This window comes from Bactrocera oleae, chromosome 2 (genome assembly GCF_042242935.1).
Source record: "Bactrocera oleae isolate idBacOlea1 chromosome 2, idBacOlea1, whole genome shotgun sequence".
Classification (NCBI taxonomy): domain Eukaryota; kingdom Metazoa; phylum Arthropoda; class Insecta; order Diptera; family Tephritidae; genus Bactrocera; species Bactrocera oleae.
Window position 1 is genome coordinate 53,778,598 of NC_091536.1, and position 27,576 is coordinate 53,806,173.

Here is a 27,576-nt window from a genome sequence, read left to right on the forward strand (position 1 = left end):
GCCAAGAGACCCATCCTACCGGTGCCGAACTGCCTGTGCCAAAGCCTTTATTTGTATATCTGAAAGAAAAATTTCTCATACTCAGCGAGGCAAAAATTTCAGAAAAATATTTGTAGGTCCACAAATACGGGAACTGATAAAAGATAAGAGCCTTGAAGAAAAACTCGCCTGGAAATATTTGGTGAACGTTGTCGAAAAATTACAAAGACTTAATAAATGGACTTATAATGTCATATAAAGCTTTGGGAAGTAATATGCCCTTAAAAATACATATGCTGGACTCACATCTGCAATTCTTTCCGGCATAAGTGACGAACAAGGCGGTAGTTTCCATCCGGACATTGCCTTAATGGAGAAGCGCTATCAAAGGAAATGGAGCGCAGGAATGCTAGCAGGTGATTGTTAAAGACTTAAGAAAGATCTTCCAGAAATTTTCACGAAATTCATAAGTATTTTTTCTGTATGAAGCAATAATCTCTAATTGTAGCTGATGCTTGTACTATTTAGGAAAATTAATGTTAATGCCACAAAAAAACCTGGCGTGTATTTTTCATTTACATACTATTATTGTTTAGTGGCCCTAGTGCATTAAAAATTTTAGATGAGTTTTCATGGGACAAATAAGGTTAGGTTGAGTTAAAAGGTCGATCCCAATAGGGATTTCACTTGGATAGCTAAGAACGCCGGTCCGTTGTGGTACCTAAGAACTCGTTTATACTGGATCATAAAACCCTTACAAATCGACAAAACGCTTTAAGCCTATCACAAATTTGTTGAGACGGCTAACGTCAGTTTAGCCTCAGTAGTGCAAAGGCTTGGCAATGGAGAAAAAGTGCTGAGATGTTTCCACTTCATCCTCCTCCATACAACTTTGACAACTAACGTCCATCAAGATTTTTAACCTTACCTCATGGATGTCTATTGGGCAGTGTCTTACGAGAACTCCTATGATTGCGACAAAATGAATTTTGATCAAGGCAAATAGTCGAGTAGATCTCTTGCGTTTTACTTTAGCCCAGAAGGATCTCATAGTCGCGCGGGATCAGCATCTTTGACCAGCGTATGCTAAGCGCCCGATGGAGATCCAACTCGGTCCCAATCCGATGCGTGCGAGGCAAGGGTGCCCCTTCTAGTCTAATGATAAAGTAGCTTGTTGCTATTTATAGTGAGGACAGACACCTAGTGCCACTTCGTAGCAGTACGTCTACCGCCACCTTGATAGCAGCCACTCCTGCCTGAAAAACACTACAATGGTCTGGGAGTCTAAAGCTAAAAATTACCGAGAACTCCTTGCAGAAAAATTCTCCTCCAACCTTCCCTCATAGCGTTGACCCATCCGTGAAAGAACTCACTGCGCCTCTTCTCCAGCGACTTCTCCCAATCCCCATATCCCTCGTCGGTATGTGAGCAGAGAAGAAGCCGCCCCGAGTAAGAGAATTTCAAAGCATTCCTGTTCGGAACCCTTCAAATACCCAGCTTCCCTGAGCCTTAAATTACACTTCGCAGCCATTCACCTACCAACATAGTACACGAGTTCTATGTTTCAAATGGCATTAAGTGCTATTGTTGGTGCAGTCCATAGTGCACCGCAAATGCCGAAAAGAGCCGCTCTTTGGACACGCTCATTCTTTTTAGTAAGTGTAGCATTTTCGAGCACCTTTCACCAGATAAATACAACATATAACATTATTGGCTTAACTACGGTTTCGTAAAGCCAAAACAACATCTTTGGTGAGAGTCCACACCTTTTCCCTATAGCTCCTATGCAGCAACATAAGGCAACCGATGCCTTTCTAACAATCTCCTCAATATTTGGCTTCCAAGAAAGCTTTCCTACGAGGATAAGCCCTAGGTATTTCACTTCTTCGAATTCTTTAAGTAGGCCGTTAACCACTAAGAACGGAGATCCCCAATTACTACCCCACTCCGCTACGACCGTTCGCAAAGAGGACTGTATATACTATGCCTGAGATTCGATTCTACCTCAAACTTGTGCATAAGGGCTCCCACCAGCCATGACACTACATCGTGCAAAGCAGTGTGGATTGGCCTGCCTTTGACATAGGCATGCTAGGCCCTTCTACTGCCAATATGCAGATCCACGAATCTCTCCAAAATTTTCAACAGAAACGAGAATATGCTAAGGCTTTCGGTATAAACGCGACATTAACCGATCTCTAGGCCTAAGGCACATGGCTCAATCTTCCACAGTTCACGTAGAAGAGGCCAGCCAGCTGCAAGACACCGCTGCAGTTGTGCCGGTAAGATGCCATCACTTGAAGTGTTTGAATGAATTCAACGCCCAGATAAGGTGGCGTTCATCCAAAAGGTCAAAGAAAGATGTACAGTCCTCTTGAAGCTCTCCCAGAGGCGCTTCTTCAGCGGTACGGTTTAACGGAAAGTTAGAATCCAGGAGTAGTTTTGAGGACTCCTTGCTGTTCGCGTTCCTACCACTTACCGCATTTTTCAGATACCCCAGTGGAGTAGTACTTTTCGCTAGAATTCGCCTAAAACGTGAGGACTCACGACAGCCCTGTACACTTCCGCAAAAGGTTCTCCATGAGGCTCTCTTGACTTTCTTTTATTCGGAGTTGTAAATAGACAGTTCTGGCTTATAGCGCCCAATAGTCGCTGGAGCCACTTCTACGGGCTTTGTTAAAGGATGTCCATCAAAGAGGTTTCCCTTTGACTTTCTGAGTTTTCAGAGAACAAGAGCATTCCTGCAATTTCTATAAATTCTGCACTCCGGGGGAATCGCGTCCAAGCTAAGACTAATGTATCTATGTTCTAGGATCATAAAAGGAGGGGTCGTCGAGAACCCCCCATTCCAAAATCAAGTTTGTCATTTCTCTAGAAGCTAGCGTTACGTCAAAGACCTCCGTCCTACTAGCAGTCACAAAAGTAGGAAAGTTTACCCTATTACAAATATATAAGTTTTTGCTGCATACAAAATCAAAAAGTGACTCACCTATTGCATTTGTGTTCGAGCTTCCCCAGACAGTGTGCTTAGAGTTGGCATCCGTTCCGATTATTACGCCCGCTCGTCTTCGCTTGGTCCCTGCCAGAGCTCTTTTCAGCAGATCCGGAGGTGGTTCCACATCGTCGACATGCGGCGCATACACCAAGACAAGCCAGAGTTCTACGCTATTGCCTTCTAGCCTAGCAGTAACGACATCCTCGTAGCTGAAATTAGGTAAAAGAAAAATTTGAAGTTCGATTCTAGGCAAGCACAACCAGCATTACTGGCCACCAAGAGTTTGAGGCACTCTGTCCTTAATCCAGAGATGCCGTTGCTGCTTAGCCAAGGCTGTTGGATGCAGCGGGTCTTTCGCTCTGACTTCCGCTGGGAATAGCCGTAGGACGACCTTTTCAAAGCCATAACTTATAGCCCCTTTGCGACACTGAAAAGAGCGAAGCCCTCCTTGTTTAGAAGTATCAGCACTTCGCTCAATTTTTGCCGGGGCGAAAGGTTCGGCTGGAAGCCAGACACAAAAACGAGGTCACATCGGAAGATCCGATTTGTCCAGCGCCTCGAGCCTTGCTCTCTTTAATACTTTCTCCACATTGCCACACCTTTTTAATTTGTACATACCGAAGTGCCGCCATTTACCGAAGTGCGGCGAGTTTAGCGATTTCCCTCTTGCGACTTCTGCCGCTTGATCGAAGGTTGGAGGTCGTTTGACCCCGCTTCTCCATCGTTACCGCAGCTCAGCCCCCTTTTGGCCTACTCAAGTGTGCTAGCTTGCTGCTCAGATTCTTGCTCAGCCTGCTTGCCATGCGCTCCAAAATCTTCGCTGCTAACCGACGGTCTGATTTCAGCTTTTTAGCTACCTTCCCATTCTTTCTCACAGGGCCCTTAGCCTTCACTGAGGACCCCGTGCCCCTACCATTACTGCCGATTCCGGCTTGCAATTCTGCCCTACCTTTAGTTCCGTCGACAGATTACTACCGACTCCCCTAGACTTACCGCCCCGATTCCGACCTAATTTCTCGTCCTTACTTAAATTTATGATATTATTCATGTATTTTGTCTCAGAGGCGCTATCTACCTCCGGGAAAGGTAGTCGCTTTTTATGGTCCCAAGGTTATCTCAGTTACGAGGCCAAGGCGAGGGTTGACGCACGCTCTCAAGAGGCAATGCGTTCAAAGCCGAACACCGCAAAGAAGAAGTAATCTCAACTTACACCTACCACACCAACTTAATGATGACGGGATGTACCTGCCAGGGCTTTAACGGGACGGAGGCAGCCTTGGCATTAACCCATCAGCCATTTCAGCAGAGTGTCACCCCTGCACACTGGGATGACAGAATACTACGACTATCAGCCCAGGGTTCAAACCAGTCCATCTTAAAGGTTAAACTAAGTCCGTGTAAATCCAAGTGTCATATATCCGTAAGAGTTTAAAAAGACCGTGCACCGCGTAGAGGTGATCCTGATCAACATCCCTTTCATGTGACAAAAAAATGCGTGTGGCACTCGGGGACTGTCGAGGTTCAAGTTACACTTTTTGAGCGTGGTGACCGATAAGAAAATATTTTTTTGTTTCTTTTATTGAATAAATGAGAAGTTAATATTGTTTAAAATATTTTTATTATCTTACAATACATGTAGGTTATTCAGGAATTTTTATCATTGAATCTTTAGATTCGTGGTAACTGAAAAAAGAAACATAAGTTTGAGATGTGATATTCCCTAAATATCTGGAAAATACCGCGTCAATGATGGCCCCATATTTTGTTGTGGATTTTTGTAGATCATTATTCATTTTCAAATTCAATTTTTCTGAAAGAAAAGTTGTCAACCGCTCTGATTTTTATCAGCGAAGTTGATATTGAAATCGCCGACCAAGATAAGTGGAAATTTATTACCATTGATGATCGATTGAAATACCAAATTTCAATTGTATTGTTCAATTCAAACAAAATACTATTCCAAAAGGTGTGGTAGCTATTTAACAAAATAATAATAATGTTACTAATATTATGACTCCGAATATTGAATATATAGATAGAAAAATATTGTAATTGTATATTATTTTTGAATCACCCTGCTCTTCAATTGATTTGTTCCGAGATATGCGAAAATACGTCTAAAAGTACGCAAACATTTTGCGGATACTTTGTGATCGTATTAAGTTTATTTCCGATACGAAATTTCTTAATTCAGTGTTATTACTGCAACAATACTGAAGTCAATTAGTAAGTGAAAGATGTCACACAAGAACAAAATTTGGAGAAATTTTGTCAAATTGAGGTGCATGCCTCGTTGTATTCATAGACAAGAAATATTTTTCCAGGGTGACACTAATAACTTTCCCAAATTTTTCTTTATGGATGTGTTCAGTGACGCCAACTGTGAACTTGTAAAAATAATCATTTGCATTCGACTGTGTAGAAAGGAAGGGAGAAGTTATTTTAATGAATACCTAGATAAATTAATTTTTTTTTTACAAGAGAATCTGAAAAATCAGAAATGTGAGAGTCTGGGTTGAACCAATTTTGTATATGCATGTATGTATATACAAATAAGTATGTAACATAATGAACACCCAAACCAAATGTTGTTAAATTCAGAACCTCCCAATTAAAAAAAAACATTACAATTCCAAAGCCAGGATATGGGCGGCTCAGTTTATCTATGCTAAAGTGAACCTGACAAGTCTAATTCCTAGCCTAAGTTTACTTCTTTGCTAATACTTTCAATAAAAATGCTTATGTTAATAACTTTATTATCTCTATTACGAATAGATTCACATTAAACGGTGGATTATGTAGGCGCTAGTTCCCAATATTTGAAGACTATTTTGCAAGTCATTTTTATAGTAAGCATTTTAAAGATATATATATGTATATATATCTGTAAGTTATTTGTATGATATTCGTTGATTAATTTTGGATTAAATTTTACCACTACAACAAAGCGCGAGTGCTCATCCGTGTATATATGGTATGTATGTATGAATATATGTATATGTATGGCAATAAATTGTCAGCAAAATTGTTATAATTTGTTTCTTGTAAATATCAGCAAATATATTTGTGTTGAAGGCGCATTCACATACAAATATCCTCGCTTTGCATGACAGTTCATACCAGAGATAAAGTTCATACTGAAACAAGGAAGCGCAGAAAACAAAGGGCATACCACAATGAACGCTTTGCTTTCAGTGTTTCTTTCTAATAAAAATTGAGACTGTTGCTTGGCAAAGCAAAAAAAACAAAGAGATGTGCCCAAAATTTTGCTTGGCTTCGCGTCGAAAAGATTTTATGGGAACGTACTCATCAATAAACATCGAACTTTTTTGTCAAAACAAATGTCTGACGCAAAGCGAAGCAAAAGTTCTATGTGAATAGGTCATTATTCTTTAAATGTACGTATGTATGTATTGATGCACTTAGTACGTATGTATGGATGTGGTATGTGTGTATGTACAAGTCTTCCAAGTCGACAGTGTTTGCTTTTGACAGTTAATTGCTTTTGTGATGTTAATTTATATATCAATTTCATAAGCATAGTGTGTGCTTTTCATAATTGCTTGACTCAAAAGTAAACTACACAACTAACAAATATTTTGTATTACGTGTACATTGTATGCATATACATATGTAATTGGCTTTATTGGCAATATCATTTCATAAAGCGAACATATATATGTATATTTAAACTATTATTAAATCGCTTCAATCAGCACTTTAAATAAATTATAGACCAGCGTAAATAATTTTTCAAAAGGAAAAAAATGATAGCAGGATGAACCGCATTAAAAAAAAAAATATGACAAACAAGTAAGGAAAGGCTAAGTTCGGATGTAACCGAACATTTTATACTCTCGCAAAGTCAAATGGTATACTCGTTTGAGATTTCTTTGTGGATTGACTGATATTTTCGGTAGAAGGTCAACTATAGGCACTGGGGTCCACATATTTAGTACTTAGGGGTTTGAACAGTTTTGGTTCGATTTAGACAATTTTTGGCCGCAAGGTGGCATACTTTAATTGCATTATTCACGCAAAGTTTTACCCCGATATAATCATTGTTACCTGATTTGCATAGTGGAAAGTGAAAGAATCAGATGGAATTGAAAATGGTGTTACATGGGAAGTAAGCGTGGTTGTAGTCCGATTTCGCCCATTTTCGCACTATAACACAGTTATGCACCGAATTTGGTTGAAATCGGTTAAGCAGATCTCAAGATATGGGTTTTCACCTAAAAGTGGGCTGTGCCACGCCCACTGACTACTTTTGAACGCGGTTCCTATAAAGCCAATTTATACCATCTCAGAGATAAAATTTAATGTCTCTGGCGTGTTTAGTGCTTGATTTATCGCGCTTTTAGTAGTTTTTAACAGTACCGTTATATGGGGAGTGGGCGGAGTTGCCACCCGATTTCAACTATTTTCACACCGTCAATAGAATTGCTAAAAACATTTGCTTCTAGTGAATTTTGTTATGCACATTAAACCTATTAGAGGCGGGACCACGCCCACTCAAAAAAGTTTTAACTGCAGATGCCCCTCCCTAATGTGATCCTGTGTACCAAATAACAGTCTTGTATCTTATTGCGGAGCTTAGTTATTTGTTTTTGATTAATGGCGTTTTGTGGGCGTGGCAGTGGTCCGATTACGCCCATCTGCAATACCAACCGTCTCACGGTACCAAGAAACATGTCTACCAAGTTTCATAAAGATATCTCAATTTTTACTCAAGTTAGAGCTTGCACGGACGGACGGACGGACAGACAGTCACCCGGATTTCAACTCGTCTCTTCATCCTGATCATTTATATATACATAACCCTATATCTAACTCGATTAGTTTTAGGTGATACAAACAACCGTTAGGTGAACAAAACTATTATACTCTGTAGCAACAGGTTGCGAGAGTATAAAAAGAAAGTATAATATAAATAATTTACAGGCGATCTGAGGTCGGAAGAAGGAGGTGAGGGGCGCGGTTGAATTTTTAAGGGTTAAACACGGATTATCTCGATTTCCGACAAAACTACGAGTCCTATAGAAAAAAGTTGAGCAAAACAGCTGCCCTGAATCGTTTAGTGGTTTCTTTTGTTACATTTTCTGAGATATTTACTATAGTAATACATATACTTGTATTTTTTATACCGTCAGAAAGTAGAGATTTCAATAAAAATGAAGCCCACTGACTTAAAATTTAAAAAAATGTATATTTAGCCGTGAGAATTTTGAAAATTATACTTTTTTCGATATTAAGCTTATAATAAGGAGAAAAAATTAATATGTAAAATAAATAAAATACAGTGTGTTTGGGACTTTTCTTATGTCCACCAAACTTCGTGAACGAAAGCAATTTTTTGTACAAATTAAAAATGAAAATGTAAAAAGGTGTAGATACGAAAGTTGTAGATCTTTTCTTTACTTACAACGTTGTAATATAAATTTTTTCCATAGCACTCGTACTTTTGCCCAAAATCAAGACAACCGTTTCTACCCCTTAATATATCAACTAAGCCCCTCCCATTTATGAGCTTACCGAAGGGTACTTAAACGTGGTATCCAACTGGGCAAATAGAAGCGGCCTAGCCGTCAACCCAAGTAAAACCGAAATGGTTTTATTTACTAGGAGGTATAAGACCCCAAACGTGCCTCTCCCCTCTTTCGGGGTTCACATCACCTGTTGATAAGGTGAAATACCTAGGGCTTATCCTTGATAGAAAACTTTCTTAGAGGCCGAACATGGAGGAGAGAGTCAAGAAGGTATCGGTCGCCTTTTATTGCTGCAGGGGAGCTATAGGGAAAAGGTGGGGACTCTCACCAAAGGTGGTGCTATGGTGTTCGTCTGGTGGAGGGCGCTCGTAAAGACTAACCTGGCTAAAAAGCTCGAGCGAGTCCAAAGAGCGGCGCTCATCAGAATCTCCGGTGCACTGCGAACCACACCAACGGTAGCTCTCAACGCTATATTAAATGTAGCACCTGTGGACATTCCCGGTAGGTGCATTGCTGCGAGGTGTGCTATTAGGCTCAGGGAAGCTGGGCTTTTGAAGAGGTCCGAACAAGGACACGCCACAGTTCTCTCCTCCTTCAGCTGCATTCCTGAAAATTTGGATCACTACGTCACAGCGGCCACTCGAAACTGCTTTTTCTCTGCTCATATCCCGACGAGGGAGATGTGGAGGGGAAGAAGCCGCTGGAGAAGAGGCGCGTTGAGCTTTTTCACGGATGGGTCGAAGCTAGGAGAGAAAGTTTGAGGGGGGGTTTTCCGTAAAGAGCTCTCCGTCAATCTTTGCTTCAGGCTACCGGACCACTGTAGCGTTTTTCAGGCGGAAGTGGCCGCGACCAAGGTGGCGGTAGAAGTACTGTTACGGAGTGCAGCTTCGTTTAGAGAGGTGAGCATTCACTCTGACAGCAGAGCGGCAATACAAGCCCTGAGTGCGCGAACCGTGCATTCAAAGCTAGTCAAGGATAGTGCCTGGTCACAGCGGCATCGCAGGGAATTGCAAGGCCGATGAGCTGGTCAGGGGGGGCACCCTTGGCCCGCTCACATCGCAATGGGATCGAGTTGGTTCTCCACTAACGTCTTGCACTCTGGCTCTGGACCATTGGACCTCGCATGCGCTCAGCAGACGCTGGTCGACGACCAGCTCCTGCGCGACTGCGCGATCCTTCTGGCCGAGAGTGGATCGCAGGAGGTCGGGGGATATTCTCGCCTTGAACAAAGTTCCCCTCGCCGCCATGGTAGGAGTTCTCACTGGGCACTGTCCACTCATGTAGTTGTCAAAGCTGTATGGAGGAGGGTGAAGTGGAAACATCCCGGCATTTTCTCCCCCACTGTCCGGCTTTTGCTAGGTTGAGATTGAAACATCTCGGCAATCACACTTTTGGCGGACCAGAAGATTTGGCTGAAACAGATATTGGCCGTCTCAACAAGTTTGTCATAGGCACAATGCGCTTTGTCGACATGTAAGGGTCTAATGGTCCGGCTCATAGGAGTTTTGGGTGCCACAACGGACCAGCGTTTAAGCTGTCCAAGTGTGATCCTTCTTAGGATCGACCCTCTAACCTAACCTAAACTAGCCTAACGCTTCCATTTCTCTTCACGAATTCTTTAATAAAGATGTTTTTATGAAATGTGAGAAAAATTAAGGGCTGATTTAAAAAATAAAAACAATATTAAAGAATTACCGGAACTGACTCGGGTTACTCGGGTTATCAATTTTATAATGCAAAAATGTAATCAGTAAATTGTAAATTTGTAAATCAAATAAATAAATTTAGCGTTTATAAAATAGGCTAGAAGCTAAAAGAATGTAGCAATACAAAATGAAAACGCGAATTATCGAGCTTTAATTATTTAACTAGCAAATGTTAGTAAAATTTCTATAATTCTACACCACATCCAAATAAGATTATGGACCTGAAACAGACATATAACATTTTTATTACATAGAAATTACAACAAATCTGAAATAAAATTCAAAACGAAATGTGTTTAAATATCGCTAAATGTATAAAAAAAATACTGTATTTTATTAAATAAAAACAGATGCTAATTCAAAATCACAAGAACTCGGAATCTCATTATGCTTCCCATTAAAAAAAAAAAACGATTATGTATTTATATAAGGTATATACATAACGGTGTTTCGCTTTGATTTGAGTGTATTTTTACATAAAACATTGTTTCGACAAATCTTTTGCAACTTTAAGAAAAATATTTTGCTTTAGTTGAATTACTAAGAAAAAATAATTAAAGTGCTTTCTCGCAATTGTATAATATAAATCACAATACAATTATGTAATAATTATTATATTTATATACGACTTTAACTGTTATTGGTGCACAATTATGCCTGCACAAAAATTATAATAATTAAAAAACGAACCAAAGCAAATAAAACTGCGGGGTAAGAAAGTCACACAACTAATGAAAATGCGTTATCACCAAAAAAGTTACATTCATATGAAATTACGTATATACATATGTATATGTACGTAAAAAAAATGTATATAAATTCATTTATGTATATATTGTACAAGTGTGTTGCGACGTCAATACTACAAAATTCCTCAATTGTTAATTTTTTGGACGATCTCCCATCAAAGTCATGATTGTGTGCCCTTACGCACTTTGTCCAGTTCAAAATGTATTTATGTTATACATACATATATATTACTTAAACGCTATAAAATATTCCCTTCCATTTCGTATTTCCCTTCACAATGCAATTAACTTGGTGGCGCATTGGTGCTCCACCCACAGCGCCTGCAATTGAGCACGATTATTTTGTCGTTCCGATGGCAGCGTGTTGTCAGCTGAGGTGCTCGTTGGTGACAACACACCTGTCTGTAAAGAAAAATAGGTAATAAACGATTCATAAGTTTTTTTGACATGCTCGAACAAGTGTACCAACCTTTGAGGCAATTTTACGTGGATCCAAATTTAAACCAATATTTTGCATACCTTTAGCCAATTTCGACAAAGGACTAACCACTATTGTGCGCGATAACGGACTTGTCAATTGCATTAACTTACAAGAATCGGCCGGGGTACCACTCAGCGGTAGGTTTAGATCTTTGACTGCTCCACTGTTTGTACGAAATCAAAAGTGTTTTTGCAAGTTGGAAACTTTATTTTTAACTTTTGTTTTTAGGTTTACCACTTCTTTATAAGCGGAATATAAGTTTACATAATGTGTATGTAATCATTACAACAGACGCAAAGGCACTAATTAAATGTCTTAACAATTCGACTTCATGCAAATGTATACATAAAAACAACGCATGCCAAAAAACAAATATTTGAGCATTGGATCTAATTCTCTCATTAATAAACTTATCATATATAAATTATTTTAACTATTGCATTTCATTTATATATATAAATACTAAATGTCACGTTTTGTCCGTGGACCGATTTTTAGTAAAATTTTACACGAATGATCCAACTTAACAGATAGGATAATTTATATCTCAATTCCAAAAAAAAAATATATACATATTTCTACACATAGGAATGTGTTCAAAATTAAAAAAAAAAATCTAATAATAATTATAGTTTTCAGTAAATGCCGAATGGAAAATACATTATTTTTTCTATTGACAAATATTTGATTCAAGAATTTTCAAAATTAAGCCTCAAGCACAATCCCTTGGACCATTGTACCGGCAATAACGTTTTCGCCTTTGTTCGTACATAATTTATATAATACTTTGAATATTTTGAATTTGAATAGTTTATTATGATAGTATTTAATGTATACCATAGTCACTAGCATAAAGATATAGTCTAGCAGTTAGTGGTACAAGGTGCGTTCCAAAGTAAACAGTACAAAAGTAACAAAGTAAACTCTAGTGGCGCCATCTATATGTCGTCTAGTGCGTTAAAATCTGCTATCCTTTATCGACTTCCAGCAAAAATTTCATGACATTTCGTCTATTGGAAGTGAAGTTATTCGGTTTTAAGTGTCAGTATGTTTTTGTCATCGGCAAGGATAAAATGATGCGAAGCTCTTTGAATCGAGAGAGAGCTGTCAAAACCCACATTTTTTATAACATTTTCCAATCATGCCACTGTCGAAAGGAAATAGATTGGGTATTATAAAAAAAGCTTTTGGGTATTTTGCATATCGATATTATTTTTAGGTGCTCCGTCCCCGAGTATGCCTATATAACGCATATACATCCCTATATACGTGTATTTATATTATAAAATTTTTAAAAACTCATATAACATAAAAGAATAGCATATATATAAAAAAAATTATAACAAAGAAACAATACAAGTCATAATAAAAGATCATGGTTTTATGATGAACGTTTTAAATTAAATTAACAAATAAAATTTAGTTGCACGTTACTCAAAAGTATTGGTGTCGTTCCTTGAAATTTCGTTTCCCACTGCTTTTGTTAGCTATTTTTAGCGGGTTTATTTCTGGCATCCCGCCTTTTTTGACATTAGCTTTTCGAAATTCCCGGATTTTAATAATCAGGGAAAGAGAATAACAGAAAAATCAGCGAAAATGAGAGAGTCTCGCATAATGTCATCCTTGTCATCGGTGCGAAAATGAGCTTCGAACAAAGAGCCAACATTAAATTTTTTTTTAAAATTGGTAAAACTTTTACCGAAACGTTTCAATTGATGAAACAAGTTTATGGCGATGATTGATTGCCTATCCCGAAGCTGAGTGCATGAGTGGTTTCAACGTTTTCAAAGTGGTCGTGAGGACATAAATGAGAAATGAGCCAAAACCCAAAAAATCGCGCCTGGAGAAGTCAAAAGTGAAGACAATGCTGATTTGTTTTTATGATTCCAAGGGTATTGTCCACAAAGAATTTGTTCCACCCGGCCAAAACGTTAATGCGGTATTCTACCTTGGAGTTTTGAAGCGTTTGGTGCGCCGTATTCGACGTGTTCGGCTCGAATATCGCGAAGATGGAAGTTGGCGTTTGTTGCACGATAATGCGCCGTCTCATCGATCGACGCTTGTGGCCGATTATTTGACCAAAAATCACATTTTAACAATCAACCACTCCCCATATTTACCTTATATGGCACCGTGCAACTTCTACCTTTTCGGAAAAATGCATTTGCCGGCACCGGCATACTGGCGGCCATACCGGGCAACGAGCTAAAACACTCGTTCGACATGGTTTTGGACCGTGCAAAAAGCTGTATTAAAGCAGAAGGAGACTATTTTGAATAAAATTTTGTCTTCGACATCATTTAACGGCAGGTTCTGTACTGTTTCGACGGGGTCGGTTTTTATTTAGGTAGATGTTCAAAGAAATGTTTATTGGGGGCCTCATTGCAAGCAGATGATATGTTTGGAATGCCTGGATGAACTCAACTAGGTAAGAGCTTAACTTGTTACAGTTTCCCGAGCGTGATCGCGCCAGAGTTATTTTTGTTGTTGTTATTATTGTGCGCATTATATTTACGAGTATCTCAAATAATTTTGAATCAGAATCTTTTGAACATTAGTATGCTGTTAATAAGTATATTTGCTATTTCTCAAGTCTCATAAAGTATAAACACAAACAAAAACATACATGTTTATTAGCGCTAGCAATGCGTTCGAACAAATTAACATGATATGTGAGTTAGAAGAAATATAAGTTTCATAATTAAACTTAATAGAAAACAAAATAAACGTTAACTTCGGTTGCACCGAAGCTATGATACCCTTTACAGAACTTTATTCCGATCATTCAATTTGTAAGGCAGCTATATGATATAGTGATCTGATCTGAGCAAATTTTTCGGAGATTGCTTTAGACAATAACCCACGACAAATTTCGTGAAGATATCACGTCAAATGAAAAAGCAAGCAACATGCAAGCCCTTGATTCTAAACGTTCCGTTTGTGTTGCTGCTATATGCTATACTGGTGCGATCTAAAGTATTTCTTCGGAGATTATATTGTTGCCTACACAAATACCTCATGCCAAATTTCGGGAAGATATCTCGTCAAATAAAAAGGTTTCCCATACAAGTACTTGATTCCGATTGTTCAGTTTTTATGGCAGCTATATGCTATACTTATCCGATATCGGCCGTTCCGACAAACGAGCAGCTTCTTAGTAAGAAAAGGACAGGTGCAGAATTTATATTTAGAAATAGTTTGTATATAGGTATACAGTCAGACGGACATGGCTGAATCAACTCAGCTCATCATTCGTGGTAAACTTAATATACCCTGTTCAGGGTATAGTTAGAAATAAATATGCTAAATACGTTATTCTACTTTTATATGAAATATTATATATGATTAGTATATATGTATACAATTTAAGTAAATATGTGAGTATCAAATGGGGGTTTTCTTACATCGCTTCCCACAAAGCATGATGTATGCGTGAATAGGTGTGTACAGTTCCCGCTATCGCAGTCGCAGTCACTCGAAATGTCACATACTTGGAAATAAATACGACAAATCGCGCTCTACTTTGTTCAGTTAAAAGTAGTGATTACACACTAGGCGTTCGACATGAAGATACAGCTCTGTAATATAATTGGCATTGCCGTCGTTGCTGCCGCATTACATTGCGCTATTGCAATTCAAGTGAACACTGCGTTGGGCAAGATCCTGGGTACAACCCTTAAATCTCGTTTGGGGGCAGACTTCTATGCATTCCGAGGCATACGCTATGCGCAATCGCCTGTTGGAGAATTACGCTTTCAGAACCCCAAACCATATCCGGCTTGGAAGCCAACAGTTTTGGATGCGACTGAGGATGGCCCCATGTGTCCACAGTTAACGGAAAATATAACCGATTTGTCGGAGGACTGCCTACGCTTAAATATTTATACCAAGGATTTATACACCAAGAAACCGGTCGTGGTATATTTGCACCCAGGAGGCTTTTATGGTTTATCGGCGCAGAGTAAAAACTTTGCTGGTCCAGAGAATTTAATGGACCGCAATATTGTATTGGTGACTCTAAACTATCGCTTAGGGACATTGGGATTCTTGGCCTTGGGCAGCGCTGAGGCACCTGGCAATGCTGGTTTGAAAGACCAAGTTGAAGCGCTACGTTGGATTCAGAGTCATATTCGTAACTTCGGTGGGGATCCAAATGCTGTAACACTTTTCGGCTACAGCGCCGGTAGTTTTAGTATTGGCTTACATTTGATGTCGCCCATGTCAAAAGAATTATTCCACCGCGGCATTATGATGAGTGCATCGCCATTGTGACAATTCATTTACGAATCGCGGCAGAAAAGATTGAGCGATAGACAAGCAGAATTGTTGAATTGCCCGAAAGAACCTTCATCCGACTTAGTAAAATGCCTAAAGAAGGTTTGTTTGAATAAGTAAGAGCCTTAAAAAGCTTCTTGTACAGTTTTTCACAACCGTTAATGCAAAATTATGAATGCGTTGTTTTTTTGTTGAGTTCTTTAGAAAACAATGACGGATTTTGTGAATACCTCGGCTGAAATGTTTGATTTCAATTGGAATCCTGTCTTGAATTGGATGCCAGTGATCGAGGAAGATTTCGGGCAAGAACGCTTCTTACTGGAGAACCCTTATAAAACCATACAAAGTTCTAATATCCAGAGAGTACCAATTATAATTGGTATAACGGAGTATGAGTTTATCGGCGGAGCCTATTGTAAGCAATCTTTAAAAATATTTTAATAAACATTAATCACTTACTATTATGTAACACATAGATCTACAAAAAAATGAAACCACGAGAAGATGGTTGAATGAGGAATTTGAAAAGTATGCACCAATCGTACTTATGTATGAACGAGACAGCTTACGTTCCAGGAATATAAGTAAGACAATGCGGTCCATATATTTGGCGAATGCCACCTTAGAGTTGCCGAACACTTTAGACTCTTTCGGGAAACTCTACTCTGACGGCATTATTGGCTTTGAATATCATCGATTTTTGGATCTGATCTCTCGTCTTACGACCGTCTACACATACCTCTTTACTTATAAGGGTCGCTACAGTCATTTTACTTACAATAACGAGGTTTACGGTAAGTAGTTTCGTGTCTTGGACCCCATCTCTGATAAAAAAATCCATAGATCTCAGTCTAATAAATTTGCATATACATATATTAAAGGCGCCGTACATCATGATGAATTATTATACCTCTTGCATGTACCCGTCAAAACACCGCTGTTCAAAAAAACAGATCCCGAAGATGTAGTTATTGAAAATTTAACGCGCATGTGGGCTGAATTTGCCAAAAACGGGTAAGATATTTGCAATATTCACAAAAATCAGATCAGTCTCCAAAGGTCGCAATTTCGCTATTTAAATGATTCAACCAAAATGAAAATACAGTGACTGCATCTCCCTCCAATAAAATCTTAATACATTTTTTGAGAGGAGTATAATTTGAAACATTATGTAAATATATTGTATTTATTTTTAGAGATCCGAATAATGCAACTGATGAGTATCTGAAAGATTTCAAATGGCCGCCTTATACCGAGGATAAAAAGTCTTACTTAGTAATAGGGAAAGACTTGGATATTAAGGAGGGTGGAATTTTCACACAGCACTTCCAAATTTGGGACGAGCTATTTCCAGTGCCTAAGTTCGCCTAAAGTACACTATTGCTGATTATCTACATTATGTATTTACGTTTAGATAAATAAAATTAGATTCTATGAGCGAATTCTGAGTGTATAATTCTGTAAAGAAATATGAACTGTGTGTGAACAAATCGGTATTGAAATTCGGAAAACGAATTGCAATGAATTCTATAAAAATTTTTGTCTCACTTCGCTTCGAATGATTAAACGATACCTCTTGGCGTCTCCACTTGAACATTTACATAGTGAGGCCCTCGTGCTTCCGGTCAGGGAAGAAGCAGTTTCTGCTGGGATGTTTTTGGAGGATGTACTTGGAGTCAAACCACCACCCATCGCAGACGAAGAGAATCTAGAAAGACCCTTGCGCAACTTAGTTATGTTCTGTGTATACTGTAGCAGGTTAAACTCCTACTTATCCAGAATCGACCCCAACGAATCAAATATATGTCAAGCGTGCAATGAGTCTCCGCATGACACTAACCACCTCTTTGCATGCCCAACAAATCCCACTCATCTAACACCCTTCTCCCTATAGTCCGACCCCGTCGAAACAGCACGTTTCCTGTGCCTACCGTTAAATGACTTCGATGACAACCAGGAAACTTATATGAGGAGTATAAAAAACGTTTCGATAAGCTCAAAGTACAATTCCTTTGGATAGTTATACAGGCAATAAGGTTTTCGCCATTATTCGTAAAAAATATTTACACTGCATTGAATCGTTTATTATAGTCCAGTTTATATATAAATATATATATCGGCGTAACTATAATGTACAATAGCTTTTAATTACTATTTTAATTATTAAGTTAAACCAACTATAAATTTAGTTACTAACTCGATTGTCTTAATGCAAATGGCAATACACATAAACACTAATACACATGAAACCTCATACATCAAAACAAATATAAAGAAAATGAGGGTATTCATCTAGTCATTGACAACAATGGAAACATTAATGCTCATCAAAAATAAAATACCGACCTGGCACGTTGCACCGTTGGCTGCTCCCCCACTTCAGGTTGTACACAGATTTGCGGATTTGGCGTTATCGGACGCACCGGTTGCGCATTCTCCAACAATCCCGTTGGCATGGTAACGTGATCGGTTACCGACGATATCGAAATGGCGTTGACATCTTCAGTATTTTTGGCCATGCTATCCCTCTGCACTAACCGATCTACGTTCTCGTCCGACGCAGGCGACTGTTTGCCATCTTGTGTATTTCCCATGACAATGCCAACAGAGGGCAAAAAGTCGTTTTCATTAAAACCCGACTTTCCGGAAGCAGCCTTGGTAGTTGCAGCGAGTGCGAAGTCTACATCCGAATCAACTTCGGGCTCATAAATACTGCTGTCGTTCTCATCGCTATCTGTGCTGCTGTGAGAATTGCGCTGCGCACGTCCCACAGAAAATGTAGCTTTCTCAGCTTCCACAGCATGTTCTATTGAAGTTTGTGACTGACGCATGACCTGTGGATTTATTTTGGCTATTTCATTAGCCTGTTTCTGATTGTTGCTGTTTGCGTTGGAATTTCTGTTTTTATTCGGATTAAGTGACTGCCCCAACTTGGAAAATTGACCGGCCACATTAAATATTGCTTTCGAACTGATTTGTACCAGTTGAGATTCGGAGCGATTGCGCGGCATGCCCTTAAAGAAGCAGATAATGTAACAGTAGGCTCAAGAGAGACACTATATAACGTTACCTTTGGTACTTCTAGCATTGGATTTCTACTTTTACGGCGCTGCAAAACACCTCCAGTGATATATCGCACATCAGACTTGCCTATATTGTCAATGGCAATGCGGAACATATCAACAATGGACATAAGGGATTCTGTAAGTGTAGGTATGAAAAAATTATATATTATTAAGAATACTGATGTTGAATGTTCAATGCCTACCCATAACTTCTTCCTGCGTTTTAATCACATAAACCATATTATTGAAGAATCGTATATTCGCAGAGCGAAACATGTGGAAATATCCGTCCACTCCATCGACAGTATAGTTGAGCCGCAAACAGAGCAGAGCTGGCGCAGATCCTTGAAACAATTTGGTTTGTTGATACATGCCCATCTCTATTAGCGCAATATTCTGTAACGGCACTTTTTCGAAACGTACGATCTTATCCAAATGTGAATCATATTCGGCTACAATGTAGCAATCATCGGTGAGCAACAACACAGTATCCACATCGGTTTCATTTAGGTCACCAGTACTACAAAACAAAATAAACTTAGAGTTGCTATAACTGGTACTAACTCTACAAGAATCTCTACACACGTTGGATCAGCGTCGATTAGACCCCAAGAACCCACGGGATATTGCGCTGAACCGAGCAGCAAACGACGACAATCATCTACGAGCAATTTTGCTTGTTCTGCACCCTCTAGAGCATCGGTTTCATCAGGTACAGCCTGACCGCCCAACGCATTCAATGACTCAGCAGAAACTTGATTTCCGAGCATGAGATCGATGGTGGCTTGACGATAAGAATCTTTAAAACGCGCGAGATAATAACTGAAATTTAACCACAAGAAAAGAATACACAAATAGTGAGGGAATAAAAATTTACACAGCCATAAATCAAAATAAAAAATAATATTAAAAGCGCATTCAATTAAATGGTGATATTGTGGTTAGAGAATAGACAGTAAAGCGAACTTATAAATAACACAATAACCAAAAAGAGGAAGGAGTTAAAACAAAATAAATGAAATTCAAAAGAATAATACCTTTTTAAATTATAGAAGTAATACAGCGGAAACAATAAAAGCAACAAAGTTAACTAAATAACTAGATTTCGAATGCGTTCTTGGCTTGGCGGGTGCGGCGCACCTTGCGTTTATGATATTTTCTAGAAAATGCAATTCCGGACCAAGCACACCGGCGTGATAGTAACCGTGTGTAGGCGCCGGGGCAGACGAGCAGAGCATACATAATATTGTCTTCATAACTTCATCCTCTTTCAATTGATCAGCTTCGACCAGCTTGCCTTGCATTAAATCAATTATGCATTGCCGGAAGGAATCAGCGAAATTTTGAATGAAGAAACTACGAAGAACGAGTTTTTAAAGGTGGTATTATGTAAGTTTTGAATAGTAATGTTAAATACAATTCAATAGAAATGTATAAAATGACGCATATGAGCTAAAAAGTAGCAAAACAATTGGAGTAACATTGTGTTGGATGAACAAAAAGACGTTTCTAATATACGCGATTAAATAACCTTAACTATAAATGTACAAGGTGTGTTCAAAGGAAAAGGTGAATTATGAATTTTTTTGAAAAGTACTTATTTATTCATCAATATCTATTTCGTGCCAACGTTTTTTCCAATCCTCGAAGCACTTCTGAAATGCGCTTTTCGGTATGGCCATCAGCTCTTTGTTCGATTTTGACTTGATCACAAGAATTGTGGCGAAACGCTTTCCTTTCATTGGTTTCTTTAGTTTTGGGTTTATGAAAAAGTTACAGGGATCCAAATATGGTGAATAAGGTGGTTGAGGCAAAACCGGATCGTTGTTGACGTTATTTAGTAACTCCCGAGCGAAACTAATGCGGCATTGCTTTTGTTCAAAATTTAACAATTTCGAAACAAACTTCGCTGCCACACGTTTCATGCCCAAAACCTTCCGAGAAAATTGAATGGCATGAGCCGATTGATATGCCAACATCCTCTGCAACTTCCCTAATAGTGATTCGACGATTGTAAAGAACAATTTAGCTTGTTAACGTGGTCGCAACCCGAGGATGCTCATCGTCATCAACATCTTCTGTCTTCTGTAAAGCACTTGTACCACTTATATACACTATTTTGAGACCAAGTGGACTCACCGAATGCCTTGGAACACTTTATTTCATTTTTAACGCAAAATTTAATACGTATTCTTTGATCCATTTCTTTCAAAAGTCAAAAATCGAAGAGCACAAATAAATGTAATTACCCTTTTCTGTTGTCAAAAACAAACTACTAATCGAAATTGGCTCCTAATGCAAGCACATGATAAACATATGTGTTCAATTATAACAAAAACAAAATATCGGTAATCGAGTGTAAACAGCCCGCGAAAAATCAAAATTCACCTTTTCCTTTGAACACACCTCGTATATCAACTTCAATACGAATAGTTCAAAATGTATATACAACTAACCGATTTGCCGAATTCATACCGTCCTTCATCATGCCACTTATTTTACGCTCGCCGGTGCGGGTATAATCGCCCTAAAAGCAAAGATAAATAAAATTTAATGTCAAAATGTAGATGCATATAAAGTTGCATTGAGCACCTTTAGCGCATTTGTGCCCGCATATTGTCGGCTTATTATATCACCATTGTTGGCCCAAAGTATCATAAATGGTGATTTTAGTTGTTCCGGTATCGGTGTATATGGTGGCGATAAGCCGAGCTTAACCAGCTGCGACTCCAGCACAGCTTTGCCTATTGCAGTCTCTACTACATTTGTGCGATCCAAACAATCCATACAATTAACCCGAAATACTGATTTTTGATTACAAATAATACCACGCTGATCACGCCAATGAAAGCCCATAGCGCCTGCTTCAGGAGCAAGCGCCTCCACCAGTGCAGAAACATTTTCGAAACGCATGCCGCGACTGCAAAAGAATTTAAATAATTATATGTTTATGTAAATAATTATATCAATAACTGTCGAGTTACGCACCAGTAATCGTGGAAATCAAAAGTAACATATGTTAAACGATCATTATTGTAAAGCACAACATGCTTTGCATACGTGTCGCCAATCAATTTCTCCTTGCCGCTCTGCTCAACCAAATTGACAATGCAAACACCATCATACAACGATATTTCTTTGGTAAAATGCAATTCGAATGCCCCCTGCGTTTCTTGTTCACCTTCAAAAGTATGCGAAAATGAAGTTAATACACAAAGAGATTGAATTTACCACCTACCCCTGTCCAAACGTGGCGGAGGTCGATATTTGTAACCTGGCTGACTCCAAAAGATGGGCACTGAACCACGTACCTGTGTGAATGACAAATGATGGTGACGGAAAGATAATATTTGCTCCGTTTCGACATAATTGGCGCAATTACCCTCCTCGTCCACGCCACGTCGCTTATATCTATAAAGGTAAACCAAAAGCAATCCAGTCACAAGCAGGGTAAATACACATTAATGCATCAACACTTACCTAGTGCCAGCGCGATATCGTGACCGGCGCGATACTAACGCCAATGTAAAGCATTCATTACCTATAACGCATGGTTCTACTTGCACGAATCCTTGTATAATTGGTAATACCCATGTATTGTCCTACAATATACACATGCATATTTATTAAATAAAACTTCAATAACCGCATGCGGATGTAAACTAACTTTGAACTTTAAAATGTCAGCAATCATATGCATATTCCAAAAGAAACGTTCATCATATTGTTGCCTTTGTTCACCGCCACCATCTTGCCGCTGCAAATTATTGGTAATGTCGCTGTCCAAACTGAAGTAGAAACTATCTGTATCATCAAATATCTTATGCAGCTCTTCCGTGATGCGCTTTTCAATACGCGAAGGATCGCGTATACCCACAGAAGATTTCATCTGATTAGATGCCAAAGCAGCAGCTTGTTGGGTGGTATTCTTAATAGTGTTACCCGCATTCTTTACAGCGCCCCATGTTTTGTTCATCAGCTGTGCACCTTCAAAAAGCTTCGTTTTCGTGGTGGAAGTAGGGGTTTTGTTGGTGCTGCCTGTAGTGGAAGTGTTCGATGTTGGCCGGTGTGTGGGCGTGCTATTGGCGCTTCTACTTGGAAATACAAATATTGAATTGAATAATTTGTAATTTCCAATTTAAATTTTTGTCCTCACCTAGAGTGCCTTGTGCAGGAGGTCAATACTGTGTCCGGTTCGTCGGCATTCAAAATGCAGATCGATTTGATTTTATACACTAAACTCGGAGCATAAAGTACACCGACGGGAGTGGCCTCCTTCACTATCACTAAGTGCGGTTCGTAGACATTTGGTAAGCAGATGACACCCACAATGCCATGTGTAATACCAATACATTCGATGTCATCCACTGAGGACAAGTCCCAACCTAAAAATAAATAATTAACTGGTGATAAAAAGTTGGTTTAATTACATTGATCTCCGAACAACCAAATCAAAGAATCAAAAAATATTTATATTAAACTTAAAAATAAAAATAATAAGAGACACATTTTTATTTATTAACAGAAAACAAGTATCTAGAACAATGAAAAGAGAGAAGTCGTATTTTCCTATTTTAAAGACGTTATCCGCATATAAATCAGCGGTAGTTTGTTTTTGTCAATTCCCGAACAACTGTTGACACAGAATCATTCCTGTTTGGTTTCGAATTATTCACGTAGACAATAAGAATGATTGATTCTACTTAAATCTATAAATTAGGGAATTGAGATAACTAATACGACTTCTGATTGACTGGTATTTATATATTTATTTATTTATTTCAACGCCAATCGGCAATATACATAGATATAATAAAGAATTCAAGTATTATACAAAAGTTGCTAGGGTATATTAGTGTAATATCTGGAAAATATTCAAATAATTGTAAGTTAATATGTAATTCAGACTTGATTTAGATGTAATTCAGACGAGCAGGTGTCTCTTGGTGTTTTCGGTAAAAGCAGCGTATGTTCCTCCATAGAAATCAATTTCACTTTGAAGTGAATTTACTAATTTAGCCGGTCTGTTCTGAGGACCATGGATAAAATAATTTTTCTTGGTTTTCGATGTTTTTAGATCTATTTCGCCTCAGAGTGAAGCCAGGGTTCCGAAATACATACAACGTCGTACTGGTTAGCCGCTAATGCTGTTTGAAATGTTGAGAGTTTTGTACGCAGACCTCTGACGTTCTGGTAGCACAGGTGGACGTAAGATACTTTCTTCTTGCTCGTTGAGCGAACGAAAATTTCTTTTAACGATTCTTGGGACACCATGGATATATTTAATTGTCTTACTGTCATCACCACTCTTCACGATTGAATCAAGCTCTTGACGCAAATTTTTTCAGATGAAGTTGTTGAGAGGGAGTTAGATCAGTCTTGAAAATAAAACCTGAGTTTTCGTCTGTTGGTCTGTATTTGATAATGGAAAGTGCAGCGGCTGCTGAGCGGGTGGTAATGTGAAGAGGACGTGTACGTCCAGGTGTAGGACGACCCAGTCTACGTAACTTGAGTTCAGTGGCCTCATCCTTGAGACTGGGAGGCAAAGCTGTGACTAACTTTGTTCTGTCATCCAATATATTAAAGTACTTAAACAACCACATTATAATTACCGCTTTTTTTTGCCCTTTACTACAATATCAGTGAAAGCAAACGAGAACGTACATACTTAAGAGCACTTATATCAAAAGGAAAAATTTTACCATAAAATGTGAAATATTGGCGGCAAATCAGTACAAAATATTAACAACGGTTTCTTTCAACTATTGTTACTACTACACATATTTATGTATATATGTATGAACATTTTAGTTCGGATAACGTAACTGGGTATATAGTAGGTATATATATGTATATGTGCGTAGGTTTTTAATTAGGTAGAATAGGAGCCATAAATGTAATAAAATAAAAATTGGAAAACGGTTGGCCTCAAGGTTGGCCATCCTTGCAACTTCCCGCTAATTTCATGCGTTAACGTTCAAATTTCGCTTTTTTCACTGCTAACAGTTTAATGGGAGTTTAATATAACACTATTTCCCAAATTTCTCAAAGACTAATCAATTTTGATGATTTCTTTCGTTAACGATTTCTCGAAAGCAAATCAACCGATTTCGACAAACGATGTGTTTCTTCAAGGTTTAGAACTGATTAGTTTTTGGTATCGATCGGTCGAGTCGTTTGGAAGCAATTTGAAAAAAAAAAAGATTTTTTCGAAATTTTTCATTTTCGAAATCTGGCAAGTAAATCAACCGATTTTGACCCGGTTTGCGGCAACCGATGTGTTTTTTCAAGGTTTAGAACTGATTAGATTTTGGTGTTGATCGGTCAAGTCATTTGGAAGAAAATCTACTGGTCCGATTGGGTCCAAACTTACACGAAATTCAAGTGCAATGAAACCCTTTAGAATTAGGTTTAGTTTATTCAAATCGGTTGAGCCGTTTAAAAGTTATAGGAGGTTTACATACATCCACACACACACACATACATCCACATATACATACAGACATACGGACATCATCGTAGAAATGTTCGGGGAAGCTTCCTCGACCCTCAGAACGTCGAGATCTGTTGAGAATTCGATTTTTGCAAAATGGGGTGAAACCAATAACTTCCAGATTTTTAGAAAATTTTCAATTTTCTTAGCGGGAAATTAAAAATTTGGGGGAGAATAGCCAAAGCTATTATACCCTTCACGAATGAAAAAGTTTCCATACGAGTACTTGATTTTGCTATAGAGGTCTGATCTGAACAATTTGTTCGAAAATTGCAGCGTTGCCTTGGACAATAATCCATACCCGTTCCCACGACAGTCGGGTCTACGTAACCGGAACGGACCCGGATTTATTCCGGCAAACTCAGCAGAATTCTGCCGCCACAACAACAACAACAACAATAATCCATACCAAATTTCGTGAATATATCTCGTCAAATAAAAAAATTGACCTTACAAGAATTTGCTATCGATCATTCAGTTTGTTTGCCAGACGGACATGGCTAAGTCCACTCAGGTCGTAACGCTGATCATTAATATATATATATTATAAGGCCTTCGACGATTCGATTTGGGTGTTACAAACTTCGTGGTAAAATTACAGCTGTCCAGGGCATACAAACATTGTTCATACATCGTAACATCACTCCTCACATTGGCCTCATTGTCAATTTCAGCACACTCCGAAACAGAAACCAGAAAATTTCTCGCGCTACTTCAATTATAGATTAAGTAGAGCATTTTTTTATATCAGCAAAGAGTACTGTCCCAGTGAAATAAATACGTGAGTACAATTTTATACCGTTTACAGGTAAATTAAGTTTGACTCGGAAGATGTAACATTCAGAACGAAACGTGGAAGACCCTATAATATATATACATGTATAAAAATAATAAGCATCTGGCAAGCAAGGATCTGTCTGTATATATGCAAACTGGCTCCTCAGATATGAAATTTTTCATACGTCTTTTTTTCCCCAAGAAGCTGCTCATTTATTGAAACCGCCGATATCGGACATAGGATATAGCGGCCATAAAAAGTGAACGATCAAAATCAAGTTTTTGTATGGAAAACTTTTTTATTTGTAAAAGGTATTATAATTTCGGTCATCAACTAATGACGATCTATAGAACATAAGGGCCATATAATTTAATTCTCTTGGTTAAACACAATAATTTTATTACATATTGTATGTACACGTATGTACTCCAATAACCAATAATTTAAGTTAATTAAACTCGTTTCAGGCACAGATGCCAAATTAGAGCGTATTATAGGGGCTACCTCGAGCATATAGTATAATCGTGGTTGCCTTCGGCTGTATATTAATCAATCGAAAAAATGCATTGCTGCGTAATCAAAAATATTTACTAAGAAAAATTTAACACCTATGAAACGCACATAATGCATACAACCAACAAAGTAACAAACTGTTTATCATGTTATTTAATACAAAATATATAAATATACATAGATATTCCTACCTGCTTTAATAGTAAACTCAGAGGTTTTTCGATGCCACCACAAACTTTTTTCGCGTTTCACGAAAATGTAATAATTATCAGTTTGAAAAACTTCCATTTTAAAGGCAGACAAAATTGCACTACACTATATTAAGTAAAGTTTCTAATTATTTTCACTTTTATTCACTAAACAGTTTCAAGTATTTGCATTTTTATAAGAGCAGACCAATCAAATGATTAGCATTGATTTATTTAGGCGAATGGCTTTGAAGAGAAATTTGAAAAAATATAAATGTGAAAGAGTAAACAATGACAGAAAATTATTTGTCAAAAGACTCAGCTGATTGGTATTGCCATCATATTATCATAAATATGTAAAATACGTTCTCTGTGTATGTTGCCAGACCCGCAAAACACAGAACAAAGTGGCAACAAAGCTTTAGTCGATTTAAAATATTGCAACGGATTTCTCGATAAATCGTCTACCGGTAACTCAATCTTGAGTTTGATCACTGGATTGTTAAATAAAAGTCTCAATTTAATGGCTACACACTTATCTTTATTTCTAATTCCAACAACTTAACACTTATTGCTCGTTATTCGAGCTTACAACTTCTTGCTTATAGCTTAATTGCTCTTATCACGACAACACTCTAACTAGAACTGTGTTTGCTGCACAATCCGGCAGCCCTTATATAGTAAATCTGTAACAAAACATTGCTTCTAGAAAATTCTGGCAACTACGAATTCGGTAACTAGCTGCTTCTGGCAGTTTATCGTTGATTCGATTTTGTTCTATCATCCGTGTTCGTCACACTGCCCTCCACCTAAGTCTGATCGTCCCGATTAGACATATTTGCGATATCAAACACAAAGCTTTTAT

The 27,576-nt window shown here is 38.2% G+C and overlaps 2 protein-coding genes across 8 annotated transcripts; one reads left to right on the plus strand and one right to left on the minus strand.

Annotated features, from left to right (window-relative positions):
- sp3 (phosphatidylinositide phosphatase spermathreecae) lies at positions 1 to 26,976 on the minus strand. Of its 7 annotated transcripts, XM_014242564.3 has the most exons (15): positions 26,715 to 26,972; positions 22,896 to 23,124; positions 22,407 to 22,830; positions 22,220 to 22,341; positions 21,978 to 22,150; positions 21,728 to 21,920; positions 21,332 to 21,659; positions 21,196 to 21,266; positions 19,880 to 20,095; positions 19,325 to 19,561; positions 18,943 to 19,259; positions 18,745 to 18,875; positions 18,021 to 18,688; positions 11,388 to 11,562; positions 10,461 to 11,320 (listed from the first exon to the last, which is right to left on the minus strand). In XM_014242564.3, exons 1-15 carry the CDS (start codon positions 26,809 to 26,811, stop codon positions 11,192 to 11,194), a joined length of 3,510 nt encoding a protein of 1,169 aa, XP_014098039.3. In that variant the 5' UTR covers positions 26,812 to 26,972; the 3' UTR covers positions 10,461 to 11,191. The 7 variants fall into 7 exon arrangements, with proteins under 7 accessions (XP_036213826.2, XP_069969270.1, XP_014098039.3 ...); XM_036357933.2 differs by lacking the exons at positions 10,461 to 11,320; positions 11,388 to 11,562; positions 19,880 to 20,095 and adding exons at positions 1 to 59; positions 2,969 to 3,183 and having other exon boundaries at positions 22,896 to 23,142; XM_070113169.1 differs by lacking the exons at positions 10,461 to 11,320; positions 11,388 to 11,562; positions 19,880 to 20,095 and adding exons at positions 2,897 to 2,916; positions 2,969 to 3,183 and having other exon boundaries at positions 22,896 to 23,142.
- Positions 14,862 to 17,116, plus strand: LOC106623152 (juvenile hormone esterase). The gene is given in 5 exon segments (XM_014242565.3): positions 14,862 to 15,776; positions 15,879 to 16,089; positions 16,151 to 16,468; positions 16,556 to 16,688; positions 16,871 to 17,116. Coding segments are annotated over 5 exon segments (1,650 nt in total). The 5' UTR covers positions 14,862 to 14,963; the 3' UTR covers positions 17,046 to 17,116.
- Positions 26,977 to 27,576: the final 600 nt, after the last annotated feature.

What these genes read in the sequence shown, in the direction of transcription:
- sp3 (XM_014242564.3), bottom strand. Translation starts at nt 26,811, where the DNA reads ATGGAAGTTTTTCAAACTGATAATTATTACATTTTCGTGAAACGCGAA. An exon ending in CTAATCGACGCTGATCCAAC is followed by an intron (nt 19,260 to 19,324) that starts GTGTGTAGAGAT and finishes TTTGTTTTGTAG; the next exon opens with TACTGGTGACCTAAATGAAA. An exon ending in AACGCAGGAAGAAGTTATGG is followed by an intron (nt 18,876 to 18,942) that starts GTAGGCATTGAA and finishes CTACACTTACAG; the next exon opens with AATCCCTTATGTCCATTGTT.